Source organism: Mustela putorius, unplaced genomic scaffold (assembly GCF_011764305.1).
Source record: "Mustela putorius furo isolate JIRA1106 unplaced genomic scaffold, ASM1176430v1.1 tig00003993_pilon_pilon_pilon, whole genome shotgun sequence".
Classification (NCBI taxonomy): domain Eukaryota; kingdom Metazoa; phylum Chordata; class Mammalia; order Carnivora; family Mustelidae; genus Mustela; species Mustela putorius.
This window is the reverse complement of record NW_025422132.1, coordinates 626,668-648,331: the sequence shown is the minus strand read 5'-3', so window position 1 is coordinate 648,331 and position 21,664 is coordinate 626,668. Positions and strand designations below refer to the sequence as shown.

General features: G+C 46.2%; 1 protein-coding gene across 3 annotated transcripts in view; it reads left to right on the top strand.

The window, feature by feature from the left end:
• Positions 1–21,664, top strand: part of PTPN14 (protein tyrosine phosphatase non-receptor type 14) — a 175,484-nt gene that overhangs the window by 134,004 nt on the left and 19,816 nt on the right. For all 3 annotated transcript variants that reach the window (XM_045071893.1, XM_045071894.1, XM_045071895.1), the window contains exons 9-15: positions 1,836–1,923; positions 2,725–2,807; positions 5,428–5,485; positions 9,142–9,220; positions 11,239–12,716; positions 17,001–17,144; positions 18,503–18,721. In XM_045071893.1, coding sequence (XP_044927828.1) covers positions 1,836–1,923; positions 2,725–2,807; positions 5,428–5,485; positions 9,142–9,220; positions 11,239–12,716; positions 17,001–17,144; positions 18,503–18,721 — 2,149 coding nt within the window. The remainder of the gene's footprint in view (positions 1–1,835; positions 1,924–2,724; positions 2,808–5,427; positions 5,486–9,141; positions 9,221–11,238; positions 12,717–17,000; positions 17,145–18,502; positions 18,722–21,664) is intronic.

The following is a 21,664-nucleotide window of genomic DNA, read 5'->3' as shown; positions in this document are numbered from 1 at the left end:
AGTAAACTTACTTTCTTTTGGACATACTCCCTCAGGTCCATATACCTACAACAAATTATAAAGTAATCAAATGAAATACATAAATTGCGCAGAGTTGTAACTTCACATTTTTATGCCCACTTCAAGCTGTCCAGGCATTTTGTCTCATGTGGTTCTCAGTCAATGCTTCATTTTCTCCTTGAGGCTGGAAAAGTAGACCAGTCTTGCCTTCCAGCTACAGGGGTTAAATAGAAGAAAATAGCTCTCTGAAACTTTGCTGTCGATAAACCACTCATGGTTTGGTTCAGTTCCTTAAGAACTGCTTCCAGACCTCTTTAGCGCTTATCTTAAAAACCCCTACAGGATGGGAATTTATTTCTACCATAGTGTCATGGTAAGAAGGCCCCCAGGTAGAGTCACGCTGTGGAGTGAGGAGTGGATCCAGAGTTTTGGCAGGTGATTTGAAGGAACGGAGCCTGAGGAAAACGACTATCTCTTCTCTCTAGAGACCTTCACTGAGGAACATAGCTATGAGTCCGTGTAGATGTAATCTGACGGAATTGTAAGTCAGCAGACAGCTGTGTTGAGCCCCTGTAGAGAGTATGGCCCCGGCAGATGTCTGTGAACACAGTTGGTACTGGAGTAATGGAAGGACTGGAGGAAAGCCTAGAAGCCCCAGGTGTAGAACTCCTGCATCCCCGATGTGCAGGGTGAACATAGCTAAGTCCTGTCCTCATTTGTGCCTAAATTGTCCTCTCTCTGAAGTAGAAACAAGCTGCCTTGTCTACCTTAGAGAGTTCATGAAGAACCCATACTCTGTACAGATGGGAGGCAGTATTATGACTTCTGGTTCTTTCAGCAAACATTTACTGCATGCAGCATGCCAGGTACGTGGCTCAGTGCGTGGAGGCCAGAGATGAAGAAAGCAGACTCTCTAGGCAGGGAGCCTCTGGTCTGGTTTGCCTTTGTTGGGGATCCAGTCACAGAAGTAAACAATCATTATACCATGCAGTACCCCAGAGAGGACTACACCAGATTCTTTCCTCCCATGTGGGTGGTTGGGGATGAGGAAGAGGGAGAAGATGACTTCTGAGATGAGTCTTAAAGGAGGAAGATAGGGAAGTGTAATGTTGACATGAAGAGGCAGTGGACAGGGAATTATAGACTGGGGCGCAGAGAGAGGGTAGGCAGTAGTAAGAGATGGTTGAAGATTGGCTCCAAGTGGGATGGGAAACAATAGCTTACCTTCCCTTGTCTGGTGGTTATTTCATGTGTCTCATTTTAGCGTAGGTCTTCCTGAGGAAAGGGAAGGAAGTGTGTGTGTCTGTCTGTGTGTGTGTGTGTGTGTGAGTGTGTGTGTGTGACCCATCACAAAAATGGAGACACATTAAACATTCCCTGGGCACTTTTTCTTGGTGGCATAATCCATCTGTAGCATATGCTGCAACACAGAATCTGTGTGGATTCTTTGGCCTGATTCCTGGAAACACATGACTTTAAAATAATATGCTCCTCTGTTATTAAAAACGGGGATCATGGGAAATCCTTTGCAGTTTGGAAATGTGAAAAACAAGGCAGAGGATCTTCGAATATTTTCCTCATCATTAGTCATGAAGGAAACCATACCTTAAGAACAGCAATACCTAGATGGATGTTTTATAGCATTTTTAGGTAGTTAAGTCAATGCATGGTGTGATTTCCTCTTTTGCTTGGAGAGAAAGATTGTTAAGCTTTCAAAACTGTGGTGAAATCATAATTTGTCAAATGAGACTCCCCACTAGCAGACAACCCTCCTACGCTATTTCATAGCTGCATGGAACATCGTTGGCAAACCCAGTTGCCTATCTTTTGACCAGGTGGAATGATATCGGGAACATCACTCACAACAAATCTACTATTCTAGTGGAGCTCATCAACAAGGAAGAGACTGCCCTCTTTCACACGGTGAGCAAAATGGAAATATGGGCCAGGGTCGGACAGGCAGCTTGCTGTTTGATTTCTCACCTCACAATATTCTTTCCTTGCTCTCCGTATCATGAGAGGATAAATATTCTCTCGAACTGATAACTGCCTAGCCCTCGCCCAGTGCTATCATTACTCATTTCCGGGTAGTGGTGGTAATTTCCTGTTCAAAATGCGAGGTTTCCAAGCTGAGTTTGGACTCTGGGTTTTGGGTTCCTCCACCTGCTGTGTTTGTGGTGGATCACATGTCTGGTGTGCCACGCTCCTCAGCGCTCAAGTTACAAACCTGCATCCAGGAACCCCCTGGATGATGTTGCCCGGCATTTTCTCTAGCCGGCTGACCTGGATTTCCTTCCCCACCGCCGCCCAACCGGGCCTGACATAGCTCAACCTTCTGTTGAGCGCCCCCTTGAGAACCAAGACTGTTCATGCACCTCAGGGCCGTCCAGAGAAGCTCGGTGTTCCTTCCAGGCTCTGTCTTCATCCATTTCTTTCTTTTTAAAGCAGTTGGTTTGAAACTCTGTGATGACATGGCAGCTCATCCGCGTAAGCCCAGTGTCTTGAGCCTAGATGATTCTGTAACTGACAGACTGTCTGCACCCTTGGGTGGGCTTCCTAGCCACATGCGCTGTAGGATTTCGCCATGTGGGTTTACAGCTCAGGGCGCTGTTTTGCGCTTGGCCTCATGGGAGGAAGGGATGTGGCCCTGTTCAGGAGAATCTTAGGGAAACGCATCTACAGTCAAACAAATATTTACTTTTTCCCCATCTCTTCTTTCCCAAGGACGATATTGAAAATGCCAAGTACATTTCTCGGTTGTTTGCGACACGGCACAAGTTTTACAAACAAAACAAAATCTGCACTGAGTAAGTAAGCGTGGAGTCCGGCACCTCCCCGGGTGGCTTGCTCGCGTTCAGTTCACGGGCTTTAGGGATGTCGTCGATGGCTTAGATCGCTTTTTCCGTTCGCCCTCCTCCCTCCCTCCTCGCCGAAGCTAAAGGAATAAGCTGAATCCAGGCAGGAGCGAAAGATCTTTAATGATGAAGACTGGCGTAGTGCATGTGCCTGGAGAGAAAATAATTCACAAATTGACTGTGAGAGCTTGACTACCTGGATGGGTCGGCCCGCATTAGTGCCTTTCCGTCCTCCAGCTCGGAGTTCGGAGGAGCCGAGCCGTTCCCAATTTGCCGGGGTGCCCCTTCGTGTCAGATGCAGAGTAGGTTCAGAAGTGTGTAACAGAGTGGCAAGCCAACTTGAAAGAAAAGAAGCCTCTGTCATCCTCAGCCCTGTTTCTCTTACACAGTTGGCTAACCCGGCGTGTGCTCCTGGGTCATGTCATCTGCCTGTAAATGAGAGGCCAGGGTAATTACAGGAAGCCTTGGAAGACACTAATAGATGTCACGAGTCCATGTGTGTTTTTTAAATCTAATTTGGAAATAAAGACGGGAAAGGGAGTCTGATACGGGAACTTAAACGTGACCTGACCTTGGACGTGGCGTCGCTGGGCCTCACGCTATCATTGCCTTCATTTTGGTTGCCTTCAAAAGACGTTCCTCAGCAGAGAACATTCGGCAGTTGGGGCACCCAAGGTGCTTAATTGTGTTTCAAAGAGTTCGGGGATATGAATGCGAGCGAGGAACTGCTTTTCCATGCCCCCAGTGGACACATCCAAGAGCGCGCGAGTATTGTCCCAGAGCAGTTCCTGCTGAAAACTGCGGCTGCTTTAGAGCCGGAGCCTCACGTCCTGACAGACTTTCTTCTCCACACGATGGAGGCTCTTTCAAGCCAGTCGTTGCAGCTGGTCACTGTTGGAGGCTGAAAGGAGAGGCGATAGTTATCAGGTCTGCCGGTGAAGTTTGCAAATGTAAATTGAGACGGGCAGCGACCCGGGAGTGGCAAATAAAGGGCCCTGACTGGGGACTGTAGCGCGTGCGCATAAACGTACACACGCGCATGCGCACTCGCCCTTCTTTCAACCAGATTGCCTCTAGATCACTTCCGTGTGGGTCTGCCCTGCTCTGGCCTTTCCTTTGTCGGGGTGTCTTTGACACGAACAGGAATTCTGGGGTGGACTTCTGGAGGGTGCGTTGAAATAAAACTGTTCCGAGAAGTGGATTTTCTTGTGGTCTTCCGGTGTGACCATTTCTTAGCAAGTGGATTTATCATAAAATATTCTGAGTATTTTTATCTTGTGGTCTTCCAGTATTAGTGAACATCCTATATTAGGGTGAAAACTGAGGAAATTGTGTTTTCTTTTCTAGTTCTGCAATAACCATTCTTCTCCTATTCCTATCCGGCATTGAGAGGTTCCTAACCTCTTATATGATAAGAACCAGGACTCTTTAATATATGTACACACACACACACATACACCATATACAGAATAAATTCAGAATCTCAGTGCAGGCTGCTTTAAGGTCTGGGATAACCCCCTGGAGTTCTATGAATCTGGTGTCCTCTTACCAGCCTCTTCGTCTAGAGGTCTCCACAGCCTGACCTCAAAAAGACTGCCACTGATTTTTATTTTTATTTTTTGCTCACAGAGCTGCTACTGCTTGTCATCTTCGCATATAGCTCCAGGGAGCGGTTCCCATATGTCTTGACTTGAGAAGAAAAAATTCAGGTCTTATAATAATATATAAAACCTATGATCTAGGTCTTATAATATTGTATTTGGCCAGTTGTTAAAAAACATATGACATTATTCTACTGCTTCCATCACTTCATAAAAGAAAAGATACAAAAGTGTAGGAAAGGTGAACTATCAGACTAAGGAGAGTGCTTTAAATTGAAGAATTCTAGCTTTATGGAAAACTCTACAGGTCCTGTTTTGTTTGTTTTTGTCCTTTTATGATTTCACTGAGCACTAGGGAAAGTGTTGCTCTGAAATTTGGGACCATTTCTCAAAGGCTCCTTTGATTTCAGTGCTCCAGAATTTGATAATACTCTTAGTCCCCACAGATTTTTATCTCTACATTAAAAAATTCATTCTCAATCTGGAAAGGATCTGATGAGATAAATATTTGTAGTTGATGTTATCTTAATCTAAGAAGAACGTTATATGGTCTTACTCAAACATATTTAACCTATTTTTTATTTCATTTGACTGGCAGCATTTCAAAAAGTATTTTTTCTACTTGTTGTTTTTCATTATGAAAGATTTTACACGTACACAAAGATACAAAGAATACAATTTTTAAAAAATCCATATAATACTGGTGATATTTTTTGGTCTTGCTTATTTCTCTCATAATCTTTGGAAATAAGCCTTATTCTTTGGTAAAATGTATTATCTAAGGGTCATATGCTCTAAACATTTTGAAAATAAAATCATAAAAAAGGAAATCAAAACTTTTCATTCAGAAAATCAATGTTTACATTTTGCTATAAATTACGTACTCGTCCTGTTTTCCCTCCTTTTCTCCCTCTCTTGTCTGTGTCTTATAAATGTAATGACCATTCTCATTTTTTTAACTTTCTATTTAGACAATCAAATTCTCCACCCCCCATCAGACGCCAGCCCACCTGGAGCCGATCCTCTCTGGTACGTATAAAGTCTTCAGCAATCAAATGGTCTGACTGTTGGGAATGGAGTGGCCTTTTGTTGCTAATTTGAGAGGAGACATGCCTAGGGCGCCATGACCAGGTGAGATCTGATGAGAACCCAGAAGAGCATCAATTTGCCCAGCAGGTGTGGTGGACATCCTTTGCCCCCATTCATGTCCCATCATGTGGAACATCCACGTGCCCATCTGTGGCCATCACTTCTTGAAGTGTGGCTCAAGGTTCACCGCTTAAGAGTAAGTCTCAGGGCTGATGAGATCATGTTTCTTTAATGAGTGACCTATTACATGTGTTTTCGTCCACTTGTTCATCTGTGGTTTTATCACGCACTGTTCCTCATTGTCTCATACAGATGTGTCTTCAGTTACAAGCTCCACGATTTTTTTGTATTCACTGCCCATAGATAGAGCTTAATAAACTAGACAGAAAATGCTTTTTAAGGACACCGGGGTGGCTCAGTTGGTTAAGCGTCCAACTCTTGATTTGGGCTCTTATAATGATCTCAGGGTTGTGAGATCGAGCCCCACATCCGGCTCTGTGCTGGGCATGGAACCTGCTTAAGATTGTTTCTCTTCCTCTCCCCCCTCTCCCTTCCCCTCTCTTAAGAAAGGAAGAAAGAAAGGGAGGGAAAATGGTTTTCAAATGAACCCACATTGAATGAGTTTACTGCCCATGGTCTCAGGTAGGGTTTTCAGTAGAAAAGATTAATTCCACATCTTCCAATTTTAAAGTCAACAAAATTGATTGACTGAATTGATCTGCTTTTCTAACTAACATAGTTTTTGTTTTGTTTTGTTTTTTTTAAACTGCTCCTCTTCTGAATAAGGAAACACAACTCTCATTTCAATACATGTGTTCTATCTTAGGCTGTGCTTTATTCTGAGGATGAGTTAAGGATAATATCATAAAAAAATGCATGAGAGTTGGTTCCCTTTAAAGTATCTACATGTTTTAAGTCATAATTCTTGTATTTTAGGTTGTGATATCTGATACAATATCAAAATAAATATGTGACCTTTAACATTTTCTAGTTGAGGATTTTCTTTGCAATGATAGAATAAAATTGATTTTTTTCTCATACACAGTGTATACCCTATAGGACATCTTTAACTTGTCTTTTAAAAGGAAAGTTTGGAGGATTTTTTTTTTCTGGAAAATGCATAGACAATGAACTCTTAGAATTCTAAAACTGCACCATATGTCATCACATTCCTGAGTCCCCACATGAATATTATTAATCTTGATATCATGCATAGCATCTCACAAGTGGCCCTTTCCTTGGAGATCTCAAGGGTCACATTGGGCTTTTCCCTTGTGGCATTAATAGATTTGTTCATGGCACTGGCTTCTTTATACGTCTCCTTTGTGAATATTATTTTAATTTTTTCTGTAGAGTCCAAATGTCTTCATTAGGGAAATAATTTTTCACTTATGTCCTTAAAACACCATAGAGGCAAAGCACTGTAAGGCTGTCTTGTGATTGGATCTCATCTTACTTATCTAGGGAAGATAAAGAGGCTTTCCTATTTTATCTGGATGAAGACAGTTTGCAGGAAGCCAAATTCAAGGCTTCCCCCCTTCCTGTATCCTTTGGCTTAAACCATTTCACCACGAGTTCACTGGGATGAGTGGCATTGTCTCTTTTTGGCTTCCTTGCTGATGTCCAGGACTGCTACTTTTCTCTTGCTCTTTGGCTGCCCATGTTATAGCATCTCACTTGTTGGAAAGAAATAGAATGACATACATTATATATATGGAATATATACATATATACTACTATATGGAATAAATAATATCCTGAAATGGTATTTGGAGCGTTTGCTATTTTGTTCTTTGCTCTACATATAATGCCAGTTCATAAACAATCACTTAATTATTGGATTTTTAAAAAAATAAGTGCAAGAGAAGGCAGCAAGCCAACCGTGCCTTACTGTGTGTTTCTCCTACCTTGTATGAATCCCTTCCCGCTGTTTTTGTTACAAGCCTCAAAACTGGCTGTCCCACTCTGGAAAAACTGAGGTGAATGATGTATTACCAAGAAGAGGAAAAATATTTTAAAATTATCATTCAAAAACCAGCCAAAGGGAGATTTGGGAATATTGCGAAAAGCCGATAGTGATTCAGCACCTTTTCTTTGGTACCATGAACTCATTTCTTAGATTAGTTTCAATTCTTCATTTCTTCTCTCCTGACTCTTTTTCATTTTCGGATCCCCTGTCTTCATCGCCTTCTTTATTTGCCCTTTAGATGCTTAAGCATCGTTTGTGGCAGAGGAAGTGGTAGATGAGTCATGATTCTGGAGAGTGCTCTTCTTTAATGGAGCGCCACTGAGAAAGTGTGACCCCTGCTGGCTCTGGTTTTTTTTTTTGGCTTGATCTCAACTTTCTTCCTAGAGCAGTAACAGTTAAACCAGTATCTATAAGGCTAATTTCAAAATAATCAAATAACAATATAAGATATTTTGCTTGGTGGTTTACAGGCCTAGCGTCTTAAAAAGATTTTTTTTGTTAGTATCAAAGCTTTTTCTTCAAGGAAGTTCTTATCTGGAATCCCAATATATAAATAAAATGGTTATTGTTTCTCATGGGGGGAAGAGGCATGATTTATGATTGACAAGAAGCTGAGACCCACTCAGGTTCAATGTCTTGCTCTAGATCTCCTTAGCAACTTACTGTATTTCCTTTGTTGGCTCACCAAATATTGAACCTGTCTAAGCATTTTTTTCCCCTCTGAGTTCACCCTTACCTATTGCAGGAAGTTAATCAGATTGAGGCTAAATGGCCATCTTTAAGAATCTCTTGGAAAAGATTCTTCACCAAAGGGGGTGTGTGTAGGCGGGGGGAGATGGTTGAACTGGAATCCCTGCCAGGCCCTTCCATATTGGGTTCTCCAATGGGAGGGTCCATAAGTGGTATTGAGAACTACACACTAACTGTTGTGGGTCACCCTTCAGATTTTTGCATGAGTTTGCAAGTGGACCCAGCTCAGCACTCCCTTGTCCCTGTTGGAAGTTGATGTACTGTGAACAAGGGTTATAGGTACAGCCAATTTTTAATAGAGTGAAAAAGAGTTCCCCCATAGTCATGTTATTTCTTGGGTAGAACAGAATACTATACATGTTCTGAGTTATTCCTTAAAAAGGCATTGGGAGGGGCACCCGGGTGGCTCAATGGGTTAAGCCTCTACCTTGGACTCAGGTCATGATCTCAGGGTCCTGGGATCGAGCCCCACGTTGGGCTCTCTGCTCAGCAGGAAGTCTGCTTCCCTCTCTCTCTGCCTGCCTCTCTCCTACTTGTGATTTCTCTATCAAATAAATAAAAAAAATATTTTTTTAAAAAGGCATTGGGAGTCTTGCAAGTGTATCAGGAAATGGACGATATGTTCATTGTAGCCTCTTAACTCTCCCACCTTGAACCAGCCTCCCTACTCCTCCCTTCCCCGTTTCTCCAGTCCTAAACTTAGGAGTCAGGGGTACCGAGGAGCGAGAAAGAGGTATGGGTCAAGGGCAGACAGGCCGAGCAGCCACGCTGTGCTTCCCCGCAGGTGTGGGCGAGTGATGGGTGGGTTCCCTGTGAGCGATCGCCCATGGCCCCTTGTGCCGCGGCCTTCCCAGCTTTGCTGTGTTCTCTCTTTCAGCCCCGACAGCAGCCGTACATCTTGCCTCCCATGCACGTCCAGTGTGGGGAACACTACTCGGAAACGCACACTTCACAAGGTAACTGGGGCTTGCCATTTTCCCTTCTTAAGACGAAAAATTGAGTACCTGTGAGCAGGAAAGACCATTTTTTTTAGACGACAGTCATACTTTTGTCTTGACTTTGTCATTGTCTGAATGACAGCAGGCAGCAGTTTTGATGTATGAAAGGCATAGAATGTCATGGGCCCCGGAGAAGAAAATTTTTCCAGAATTGGCTGCCAGGGGAGTTGGGAGAAGGAAGGGGGCAAGTTCCTTTTTTCTTCTGCTCTGGTAAGTGGGCTTGGAGAAGAGAGAGGGCCAGTACCCCAATCGAATACTCTTCACCCTCACTGCCCTTATCGGAAAGCTTGTAACAGTGCACTGGGCTCTCAGGTGACAGAATACAGACGTCCAGAATACTTAGAACAAAGACACAAATGCTCCCAACTCTTTTTCACTACCGTCTGCCAGTTGTCTGTGCACTTGTTCTTGCCTCCGAATAAATCTCTTTTCTTCCTCTTTTTCTCCCCCAAAACATCATCGTGCAAAATGTGTGAGAAAAATCCAATCCAGTAATAATGATTCTAATAATCACAATTAACATTTATAGAGCAATTCCACTCCCTAAGCACTGTGCTAAGCCCTTGCAACGTATTGTTTCATTTAATCCTCAAAATAAATGCACGCCATAGATACCATTATTCCATTTTGCAGATACAGAAAGTGGGATACAGAAGGGGAGTTGGAGGAGCTCGGACAGGAAAATTGGCGTCAAGAGCCAGAGCTCTTCATCATTACACTAACGGCATCTCAGAAAAGGAATGAAATTAAACGGGGAGGCTGACAATATGTTAAATGTATCATTAGTTTCTGTGTTATCCTATGCCAGCGATTTTGAATTTCTCTGTGCTGTCGGAGTGTGCGATTGGAAACTTAGATAATGAAGACTATTTAATAAAACACTTTTTATAAGAAGACTAGCAAAGTTTCCCTGCTTCTGTGGGAAAACACCAAACCCCACTAGAGCTAGAAGGGGAACACTTTTGTCTCCGTGTTTGGCTGGGTTTTCTTACCCAGCAACTCTCCTGTAGTCTGGAACCACACTCCTCTTCGGGCAGCTGAGTGTTTTCAGTCACCTTTTCTGGTTAGTTGGGAGTGTTTTGTTTTTTTGTTTTGTTTTGTTTGTCTTTCTGCCTTGTCTTCCTTTACTTTGCTTAAATCCATAGCGTGAACGTGAATGTACTTTGCTCACTGAAAAATGTCTCAGCAAGAGGTTGCCTTCCTAGAGGCAGGTGTGTGTGTGTGTGTGTGTGTGTGTGTGTGTGTTTTAAAGGAACCCCGGACACCTAGAATGGGCCTGACTTTAGAAATGTACTTTTTATCTCTTTCAATACCTCCTTGGATTCTTATTAATTTGAATGTGAATTGACCTCAGTGAGGAAACTGATTTTAGAGGAGAGTTGTAGGCAGTGGCTGAACTCTTGATTCTGCTTTTGCCCTCCTCTGGGAGCTCATCACAGCAAGCTAGCCATGCACACGGACATCTTGACTGCATCCCTGCTCAGGTGAGCGTTAAGACACCCCTCACCTCAGTTGAGGGGACCTTTGCTGACACAGTCAGGAACCTAAGCCACAGGTGCTCGGTAATATCAAATCTGTTGCCCTGTTGAAGTTCTTGACTTCCTGGCCCAAATATCCAGTCCTCTGTTGCTGGACCTTGAACAAGAAGACAGATTCACCCAGCATGAAGGCCATTGTTGGTGCCTGACTTCAAAGCTGATGGCAAAATCGAGAACTGACCCAGGTAGTAACTATTCCAAATGGGCATGGCTTGCTTTGATTAGATTCCCTTTTTCTTTTTAGTATGCTTTCAAGGGTTCCTTCTGTATGTTGGCACCTCACCCAAAATTCCTGGTTTTCCTTTAGAACGTTTGGGTGGAGACCCCAGGGTTTCACTTTTCATGACTTCTAAAAAATCACGCCCATGAGTGTGAGGGGGAACTCAGTCGAAGCAGGGCGATGTGGGGGCTCACATGCCTTTGTTTGACTCCTTGTAGACAGCATTGTCCATGGGAACGAGGAAGCCTTATACCGCAACTCCCACAACAGCCTGGACTTGAACTATTTAAATGGCACCGTCACCAACGGCAGCGTGTGTAGTGCGCACAGCATCAACTCGCTCAGCTGCTCACAGACGTTCGTCCAGGCCTCTCCCGTGTCCTCCAACCTCAGCATCCCGGGGAGCGACATCATGCGGGCGGACTACATCCCGAGCCACCGGCACAGTGCCATCATTGTGCCGTCTTACCGGCCGACCCCCGATTACGAGACAGTCATGCGACAGCTGAAGAGGGGGGTCCTGCCCACGGACAGCCAGAGCCAGTCTCTGCGAAACCTCAACATCATCAACACACATGCCTACAACCAGCCGGAGGATCTGGTGTACAGCCAGCCTGAGATGCGGGAGCGGCACCCCTACACTGTCCCCTACGGGCCCCAGGGCGGCTACGGTAACAAGCTCGTCGGTCCGTGCGACCCGATGAACCCAAAGAACTGCACGGTGCCGAGCAAGCCGGGGGCCAGCGCCATCTCCCACACGGTGAGCACCCCCGAGCTGGCCAACACGCAGCTCCAGGGCGCGCAGAGCTACAGCGCGGCCCACATGCTCAAAAACTATCTCTTCAGGCCGCCGCCCCCCTACCCGCGGCCGCGCCCTGCCACCAGCACCCCGGACCTTGCCAGCCACCGCCACAAGTACGTCAGCGGCAGCAGCCCTGACCTGGTGACCCGCAAAGTGCAGCTCTCGGTGAAGACCTTCCAAGAGGACAGCTCCCCGGTGGTGCACCAGTCTCTGCAGGAGGTGAGCGAGCCCCTCACAGCCAAGCACCACGGCCCTGTGAATAAGCGCCACAGCCTGGAGGTGATGAGCAGCATGGTGCGGGGCATGGAAGCCATGACCTTGAAGTCCCTCAACATCCCCATGGCTCGCCGGAACACCCTCCGGGAGCAGGGGCCCCCCGAGGAGGTGCCCGGGAGCCACGAGGCTCACCAGCTTCCCCATTACCACCACAAGAAGACTTTCTCCGACGCCACCATGCTGATCCACAGCAGTGAGAGCGAGGATGAGGAGGACGAGGAGGTCCCGGGCTCGGTGCCGCAGATCCCTGTGCTCCGGGAGAAGATGGGGTACAGTGCCCAGCTACAGGCAGCCTTGGCCCGGATCCCAAACAAACCCCCACCCGAGTACCCCGGCCCAAGGAAGAGTGTCAGCAACGGGGCACTGAGGCAAGACCAGGTCGGCCTGCCTCCTGCCGTGGCCAGGGCCAGAGTCCTGAGACACGGGCCGGCCAAGGCCATCAGCGTTTCCCGAGCCGACCAGCTGGCCGTGGCCGGGCCTTCCCTCGGTCCGTCCATCTCTGAACCCGACCTGACGAGTGTGAAGGAGCGGGTCAAAAAAGAGCCTGTGAAGGAGAGACCCGTGTCCGAGATGTTCTCGCTGGAAGACAGCATTATAGAGAGAGAGATGGCGCTCAGGGTAAGTGTCCTGCTCTCCCGGGGCGGGGTCTGCGTCCCCTGCAGTGTCCTCTGCCTCTTTGCCGAGATTCTGAGTACGGAAGCATCCAGACGTTGGGGAGTTGGCGGATCAGTGAGCATTTCAACAGGCTGTTCTCTTTCACAGAACTTTGTGTTTCACCCTTTCGGTTCCATCTTCCATTTTCACTCAGCGCCCCGACTGGTGTACTTGGCACCACGCGCCGTCGTGGACTTAGGATGCTGCGCGCAGGCTGGTTGTCGGGCCGGGGTCCGGGGCCGGCGTTGTGCCCTCTGTTTAGGGTCAGACATCCCGTTGTGTGAGCTGCTCAGAGCTCTCCTTCCTGCATCTCCTATTGGTTCTTTTGGGGGAAAGCTTGTTTCCCCCGATTAGATCGTGTGAGAGAGCGACCCCGCCCCTTCTAAGTGCAGCTCCGTGTGGCGATCTGTGCGTCAGGATAGCTCACCGGTGTTGACCACACCGGGACGTGTCCAGCCTTCCTTTCAGATTTTCTTTCAATGGATGTTTAACACAACCCAAGAACACGACAGTATACTCACGAATTCACCACTGAGCTTTAGTTCCCCGTTGAGCTCATTCTGTCAGAACGCACACATGTGCATGTGAATACACGTGTTCATCTACACACACGTACAATGTTTGAAGATGCCTGATATTAGACATGACTCACTGTCTTTCAGGACATGTGCCAGCTGGAGGGCCAGGTATGGTCCGAGCAAGAGTGTGTAAGTAACAGGTGCACACACAGACCAACAAAGTGAATTATGTCCTAATGAGAAAATTGCTAGATTGTAGTTGCGACTTTAAAATTTTATTTATTTATTTTATTTGAGAGCGAAAGAGTGAGCGAGGGGAGGGGCAGAGAGAGAGGGACAGATTCTCAGGCAGACTTCAAGTGAAGTGCAAAGCCTGACCCGGGGCTCGATCCCATGACCCTGAGATCATGACTTGAGCTGAAACCAAGAGTCAGACGTTTCGCTGACTGAGCCCCCACCCCTCCAAGGTATCCCTGTAGTTGCTACTTAAAAAAAATAATTCAGATGACTGTTGCTGCTTGTTCTGGAAATTTTCACTCCCTTAAAAAATGAAAAATCACGTCCTTAGTAATGAGACCGCTCTTGACTTCTCCTCTGCAGGTACCACATCTCTACATAAGGTAGCTGGCACGCGGGAACTCCGGGCCAGCAGCCAAGTTAAATTTGCTTCGAGGGGGCTTCTTAGACTCCCTTCCTTTTACAAGTCTCCTTGCGCCCCAGTGGGTAATCAAGCTGAAGAGAACAGCTAAGGGCCAGAGTTTTAAGGAAGCCACGTTTTGGGGTTCAGGAATCTAACCGCAGCAACTTCATTACTTTAGACAAATTTTCAGAACATTCCCAGCAGCCCGGATTTGGCCCCAAGTAGAGTAGCACTAAGAATTTGGTACAGGCATAACTTTTTCCACTTTTTGCAAACCTAGAGGGAAATTGTGAAAGATGTGCTTTTGCCTCTGGCCAATAAAACCATTTGGCTGGGGGATGGAATGAAACACGGGGGTGGCGCCCTGGGGAGAGCTTTCGCAGCTTGGAAAAAGTCATGCTTTGGTGGAGATGGATTTTCAGTGTGTTTTGGCCCCGGAGGCTCCTTTACCACAACTCAGGAACCTGTCAGAGCATTCGGCTCTGCTATTTCCCCTGCTGATTTGAGGTTTATTGATACCTTCATGGTCCCATAAACTCATGGTGGTCATCTTATCCACTCCTCCTGTTACCTGTGTTAAACAAAACCCTGGCTCCAAACCCATGGCCCTAACTCCCTACATAGAGCTTCTTGTGCCATCACAGAGAAGGAAGGGCGTTTCCACCATTTTTCCCATGGGCTCACCCACCCCATCCATATGGATAATAGTGAGTAACTGAGTTCATCCCTTAATTGTGGCTCAGGAACATCGGTATCCCGTTCCTATTTCATTTCCCATTGATTTTTTTCCCAGATTATATATACTCAGGAGCTCAGGGATCACTGCCCTTGGCTGATGTCTTGACCTTAGAGAAGGACTAGGAGATTCTTCAGTGAGCCACTGTGCCAGCGAGATGGTGACAGTGCCAGTGGCCCTGAAGGTTGGGGTAGTTCTCCATCTGCTGTTTTTGATGAAACAGTGAGAAAATCTAACCAAAGGGGAACTGGGTGGCAGGGGTGGGGGGCGTCGCAGGTATGGTGGGAATGTCCCCTGTGGCAACTCTCCATAATTTTGGAGCCACTTGTCTGTTTGATGGGTGATTCAGGTCTGCTGCTGTGGTAGCTCCGCCTTCCGGCTGCTACTGCTGCCTCGAGGACATTTCACTGTCTAGCTTCTGAGCCCCAAGTCGGGTGCCAGGAAGAGAAAAAGCCAAATCAGATTTCTGAGTTTTTTGGTTTTTTTTTTTTTAATCTCTGGTAACAAGTGTATAGGGTAAGTGAGAAGGAACTAAGAAAAAACGTTTATCACTGGGGTTTCGGTTTTCACTAGGTAACTAGTAATCCTTTTCCGAGAAAGACAAGATAGTCACTTTTTGCCTTAGGCCTCATTAGAGTCCCCTTATGGTACAGATGGAAGGAAGCAGAAAGACTGTTTGGAGGACCTTAGGGACTTTTTTTTCCCCCCAAAATGATTGCTTTTCTCAGAATTTCACAGAGGAAGTGAAATGTTCCCAATTAAAAGAGATAATGGGAAAATTATTTCTCACAAACATTAATAAGCAAGCAAACAAAAGCCCCAAAATTGAAATCCAGAATCTTCAAACTCTTCGTGGGATGGAGAAGCCGGGGCCATTCTTTTGGCCAAAGGTGAACCTCGGCACTTTTCTCACTCCCCCAGTTAGTCTTCCACTGAGATGTTCCTTCAGTTTGTCTGCTGGGCTGGTCCTGACAGTGGATGAAGCCTCGCATTGGTGGCCTTCCCTCAGAAAGGCCAGAGCTCCATTCTGACTCTGGGTGACATGGAGAGGCTGACTGTGTGGGGTTAGTCTGTGTTGGGATAGTCTGCTCACTCCTTGTCCTCTGCCAGCACCATGGCTCCCTCACCACCAACCTCTCAGGGGGAGTAAATTTATAAATAATAAACTCAAGGGGTAAAAAAGGACCTTAAGCCTTGAAGAGAAACCAGGGATAAGATGACCCCTTCCCATGTGGCATCCAAAGGGACCTATTAGAGTAGTTTTGTTTCTGTCAGGAGCAAAATCTTAAATGCTGTTTAACTCCTCTGCTCATATGCTTTAGGAAGTCCCACTATTCTTCTGTCTTCTAAGACAAAATTATTTTGGGGAAATGCTCCCACTGGATTGCCTGAGTAAAACGGGTGCCTTTTCTACCTCAGTCGTTTAGGGGGCACTAGGGAGTGTAGCCTTAGAAGTAACAGCCAGAACCTTGACTGAACCCGTCTCAGAATGTTGGTGCAGGTGAGGTTGGAGAGGAAATCAAAAATGCCACCAACAAGACCTCCAACCCTCTCCCGGAATGGGCTGCTCAGTCCCCAAATCCATATTCTCCCATACCTGTGTCCCATTCAGTAATGTCCCACCGTGACCATTGGGAACCATGGGGCCCATTCCTGGGGCCTCACAGATGCAGCAGGAAGGGTAATGCCTCACGGATCACGTTGGATGACTGGAGACGTTGGTGTTGGCAAGTCTGCTCACCCGCATCTCCCTCGTACTGCAGACGGTCCCGGGGACCAGAGCTCCGATATAGGATTGACTCTCTCCATCTCTGCTCCTCAGAGTGGAAACTTGGGAAGGTTTTTTTTTATGGTTTGTGAATCTGCATTTAACAATGCAACAAACCATGTTTATGGGTTTTTTTGTTTTTGTTTTTGTTTTTAAATCATTTGATCTGAATAAAAGGTCCATCACTGTGACTGGATTGGCTGTTTCTCTCTCCCTCACTCTGTCTTCCTTCAGCCCTTACCTTCTAGAAGCATCTTGCTAGTACACAGTTTTGCTTTTTTTCTTTTTCTTTTTCTTTTGGAGTGAGCCCCGTGGCAGAGGGATATTTCCATGGCGTCTTTGCTCTGACTTATTGTTAGTTCATTCACTCATCCATTTTTAGATAAAAGCTCAGGAGTCCCAGAGGACCTGGCTTCCGCAGACACAGTGGGAAGAATGGGAAGGCTGTGTTTGAATCTGCCCCACTAATGGTGATTGTCTGCATTCCTTGGCTGGGGAGTTACAGATTTGGGGAGATTAAATAAAACACATTCCAGCATTCTACCCATATAATAAACAATGAGAACATGCCTTTTCTTGCCGCAAGAATCTAGAGAAGCAGAAGATGGCCACTCTGGAAGCACAGAAGCGGCCGCTCATGTTGGCAGCATTGAATGGACTCTCCGTTGCCCGGGTCTCGGGGCGGGAAGACAGTCGAGCCGATGCCACCCGAGTTCCCATGGACGAGAGGGTAAGCACTGGGCTTGTCAAGTGTGTGATTCATTCTCTGTGATCTTGGGGTTCCAGAGCTCTCTCCTTGCCCAAACATGCCAGCCCTGAGGTTTGTTTGATGAATTAATTCCCCAGTTTGAGATTAGCAAGACCCGGTGTGTGCACTGTATTAAATTGATGCTTTCCAGCATCTCAAGTTTCTTCATCGAGTTGAAGCAGTGATGCCTGCCTAACAAGGCAGGGGCATTGCCTTGGGACCTGCCACTAGCCAGCCACGTAGCCTTGGTCCAGTCACTCCATTTCTTTGGACCTGTTATGTTGTTTTTTTTTGTTTGTTTGTTTTGTTTTGTTTTGTTTTTGGCAAAATAAGGAAGTTCACCTGTTGCTGTAGCTCTCAGCCTCTATGAATTTAGTGAACCATTATCCTTTCTTAGGGAGTGACTGTCTTACCCAGATATTCATAGAATTCTTTTAATAGACCATCCCCCTATTTGGCTGTAAAACGTGGCTGATTTATCATTTTTAGGATAATGCATTGTGAGAACTTTGGTTTTGAAAAGCGGGAAGCAGCTGCATGCTAGTGTTTTAGAGGTGAAGAGGGGTGTTCCTTTAGTTCCTGAAATTACTCTCTGGTTAAGAAACACGTGTAAATTTAATAGAATGCTAGTAGCATTCCTGTTTCGAATTTCTGCCAGTATATATGAAGTATTAGAAAGGCCTGGTGATGGGTATTAAGGAGGGCACGGATTGCATGGAGCGCTGGGTGTTAGATGCAAGCGACGAGTCATGGGACCCTCCATCAGACCCTGAAATACTAATGATGTGCTGTGTAGTGACTAACACAACAACAACAACAACAACAAAGGTTTAAAGGCAGAAGGGACTTTAGAGGAATCATTTAATCCAGTGAATACCATGTGTTTGTAATGAGTGGTTTGGCAGTGGGAAAAATAAAAGACAAGATCTCATCTTCAGAACGAGGGAACTATAGATCAGTATCATCTTAAATTTATCGAAAACAAAACAAAACACTGCTCTGGAAGTGGAGAAAAAGGATGTTTGGGTAATTGAGAAGAACAGTCTTCTCATCCCTGGGACTTTAAACAGAGGTGTTAATAACAAAAACACTGATTTTGAATTTGGGTTCTTGCCTGGCCTTGCTGAGCACTTCTGTTTCAAGCGTGAGTGAGAAGGAGATTGGTTATTGGGCCAGAGACACTAGCACTCCGGAGAACAAGGAGACCAGATAATTCGGCGTCCATCGTACCCCCAAAAGTACCGATTAACGCGATCACTGTGAAATATTTCAAGGCCTCTGACCCGCTGGAGTTTTTGAATAAGGTAATCCGGGCAGCTGAGGATTAATTTCTGTTGCAGTTCAGAACCCTGAAGAAAAAGCTAGAGGAGGGAATGGTGTTCACAGAATACGAGCAGATTCCCAAGAAGAAGGCGAACGGCATCTTCAGCACGGCCGCGCTGCCGGAGAACGCCGAGCGAAGCCGCATCCGCGAAGTCGTCCCGTACGAGGAGAACAGAGTGGAGCTGGTCCCGACCAAAGAGAACAACACGGGTTACATCAACGCCTCCCACATCAAGGTGAGTGGGGGGGGCGGCTTGCGGAAGATTGCGGGGTTCCAGGCAAAAATGCAGGGAGAAAAAAAAACAAAAAACAAAAAAACCATCGGGCTCCGACTGAGCCTCTTGGCTCGTCCCCAGCCCCCGAGGGAGTGTTTTTGAATTCCGTGCAGCTTAGTCAACCGGACGGGCGGGCATGTCCGTCACCGCGGAGAGAAGGTTGCCGCGCGGCGTCCGGGAGAACCTCGGGTCGCGATTGACCGCAGGGGAATTCGCTTGTTCCTCTCCGTGACTTACAGCAATCCCCGGGGCACGCTCGGGAAGCTCGGGGTGTCCTCTTCGGCTCGTGATTCGCACACGGTGGAGACTTTGGAAGTCGCACGCGTTGTGTCTGTCCTGTCAGGGACGTCTTTAGGGGGTTGGGGAGCGGCAGAAACTGCCCGGTTCTCCCCGGTGCTGGTGCGGGTCGTGCGCCGTCCCGCCGACGTCCCCGGGGTGCGCCGTGTCCCGAAGAGCGGACCCCGACGTCCCCGGGGTGCGCCGTGTCCGGAAGAGCGGACCCTGCGGCGCAGGCCGTGAAGGTGCCGGTGGGTGATGCGGCTCTTGCAAGGCTGGCCGCGTTCGTCCGCGCGGGACTATCCTCCGTTCTTTGTTAGTACCTCAGATACCTCAGATCTTCACGTCTCAGTACTTCACCAACTTGAAAAGTAGCGTCGCTCGACGCCAGCTAGAATTGAGAGTTCTAGATGCGTGGCTCCGTGGTTAAATGTCTCCTACGTGGCTTACCGTCCTCTGCCCTCCCAGTAACAGAATGTAGTTGCTTGGAATGTCACTGCAGGCTCTGACCTCCAAAGTGGGAGAATTTATTCATATACTAATGGTACAGCAGGATGTTTTTAAATCATCCACAGTTCATGTTAATAGTCGTGTATGATCATAACCTCAGAAATCTGTTTCTGGCCTTGTTTGGCGTTATTTCCTTTCCTCGTTGGACTTTCCAACTGTAGCTGAATTTTTGGTAGGTTCCTCTGAGTCTCTAAAATACAGCCATCACTATATTAAAAAAAAAACTATATAAAAAAATTAAAAATAAATAAATAAAATACAGCCAGATGTCTGGTGCCTGTGTCCGTTACAGTAGTTGTAGGACAGAATAGGAAAAGAACACTGTGGTTGGATGTAGGGGTTTTGTACACAGAGCATAGATAACCACGTGTATATTTTTAAGTACCAGAAAGTACTGTGCAAAAATACGAAGGGGATACTCTTGTGGACCATACTGGGTATTTTGGTTTTAGGTTTTGAGAGTGAGAACTAAAACGATACAGAATGAACCCCAGGAAACTCTTGAGTAAACTGACGCCGCCAGTTTCCTGGGCTTAATTTAGATTAGGAAATAATAGCCAAAGTAATGAATCAGACGAAGATACAAATCGCAGAAATGCTCCTTGGTAGGATATCTTTGGACTCTGACACAGCTATGCCATGCTGTCTTCTTCTTTTGGCCAAATATCCTTCATCGTTTTCCATCTGCGTTCTGGAAAAGCTGTCAATCTACATCAGCTTTGCCCACCGGGTATTGTTAACAGAAGCTTCCCTTTCCTCTGTATTCTCCAAGGCCTGCATTTCATCCTGTGGATCCGGGTTAGACATGGGTGCATTTAATAGACCCGTAGAGCTTGTAAGAACTTGTCCTTGTGTTTTTCGAATAGAGCTGTAGATCTTGCCAATGTTTGCTCCCTGGGTTCCAAGCAGCTATTAACGTAGAGCCAAGATTGATTTGCTCCAGAGGTAGAATCATGACATCTGTGAAATCTACCTCAGTAGCATTGGTTGTTGTGTTTTAATGCAGTTTCTAATGCCCTCCTGTCAATACTTGGAATTTGCTGATAGGCCCCAGGCAGCCACATACTTTGGAAGTATTTATGGTTCCTATATGTTGGGTGCCAGAGAGGCTAATGTTTAAAATCACAATTCCACAGATAAACGAAACTCCTCGCCAGCCAGCCAATATATGAATGTTATCTCCCACCAGTACTTGGAAAATGGATTTCGCTTGCCAGCTTTGACCTAAACATGTCTTGTGTAATGAGACAATAACAGACATTGTTTTTGTTGGAATCCAGTTAGTATATAGTTTCATAAAATAAATGAGGGAAAAAAGTTTCAAACAAGGATCACTTCGTGCTCCAAGAACTCTCTAGAGATTTGTACTGGTGGACGTCGAAGGAGGCCCGACTTTGCACAGGAATGGAAAGGAACACAGAAAGAATGCCGCCAAAGGGCACGATTTCACCCTGACAGCATGACCTTCAACACCTCAGGCACAATTTACTCCTGATTCTCTGCCACTAGTACTTCTAGCTACAGAATTAGTCTCCCAAGGTCACCCTGAGCTGCATGGGGTAATACTTCTATTATCCAAAATCATCTCATGACTCTGAAGTTCGTTTGGATACTGTGGTACCGCATGAGCGAGGAGTCAACAGTCCGGTAGCACGTGTGGTTGCTAGAGGTGCTTCTGTAACACCTGTACGTGACACACGGAGTCGCGAGAACAGTGGAGGGTGACAACACAGTACATAGCATGTCATCAGTACAAAGACCTCACTTCCATAGGGATGATATTCCGTGGTACACTTCTTTTTTTAATTGTGCAAAAGGATGGTAGAGAGTACTGTGCCTCAAACTAGGGGACACAGTATAATAGTGGGGGTATGAAATCAATTTCTTGATCAGGACCACTTTGAGGTTGTGTGTGTGTGTGTGTGTGTGTTTTAAACGAAACAGACTAGACTAGAGAGGAGGAAAGAATAGAAATAATCAGTACCTTGTGCGTACTAAGCACAAGTATTATTTCTGTAACAAATTCTGTTAGGTTATACACACCCTTAGGGTCATGCAATTTGAGTGCATGTGTGTGTGTGTGCATATGTGTATGTTTTTAACTCTCACGGGTTTGTA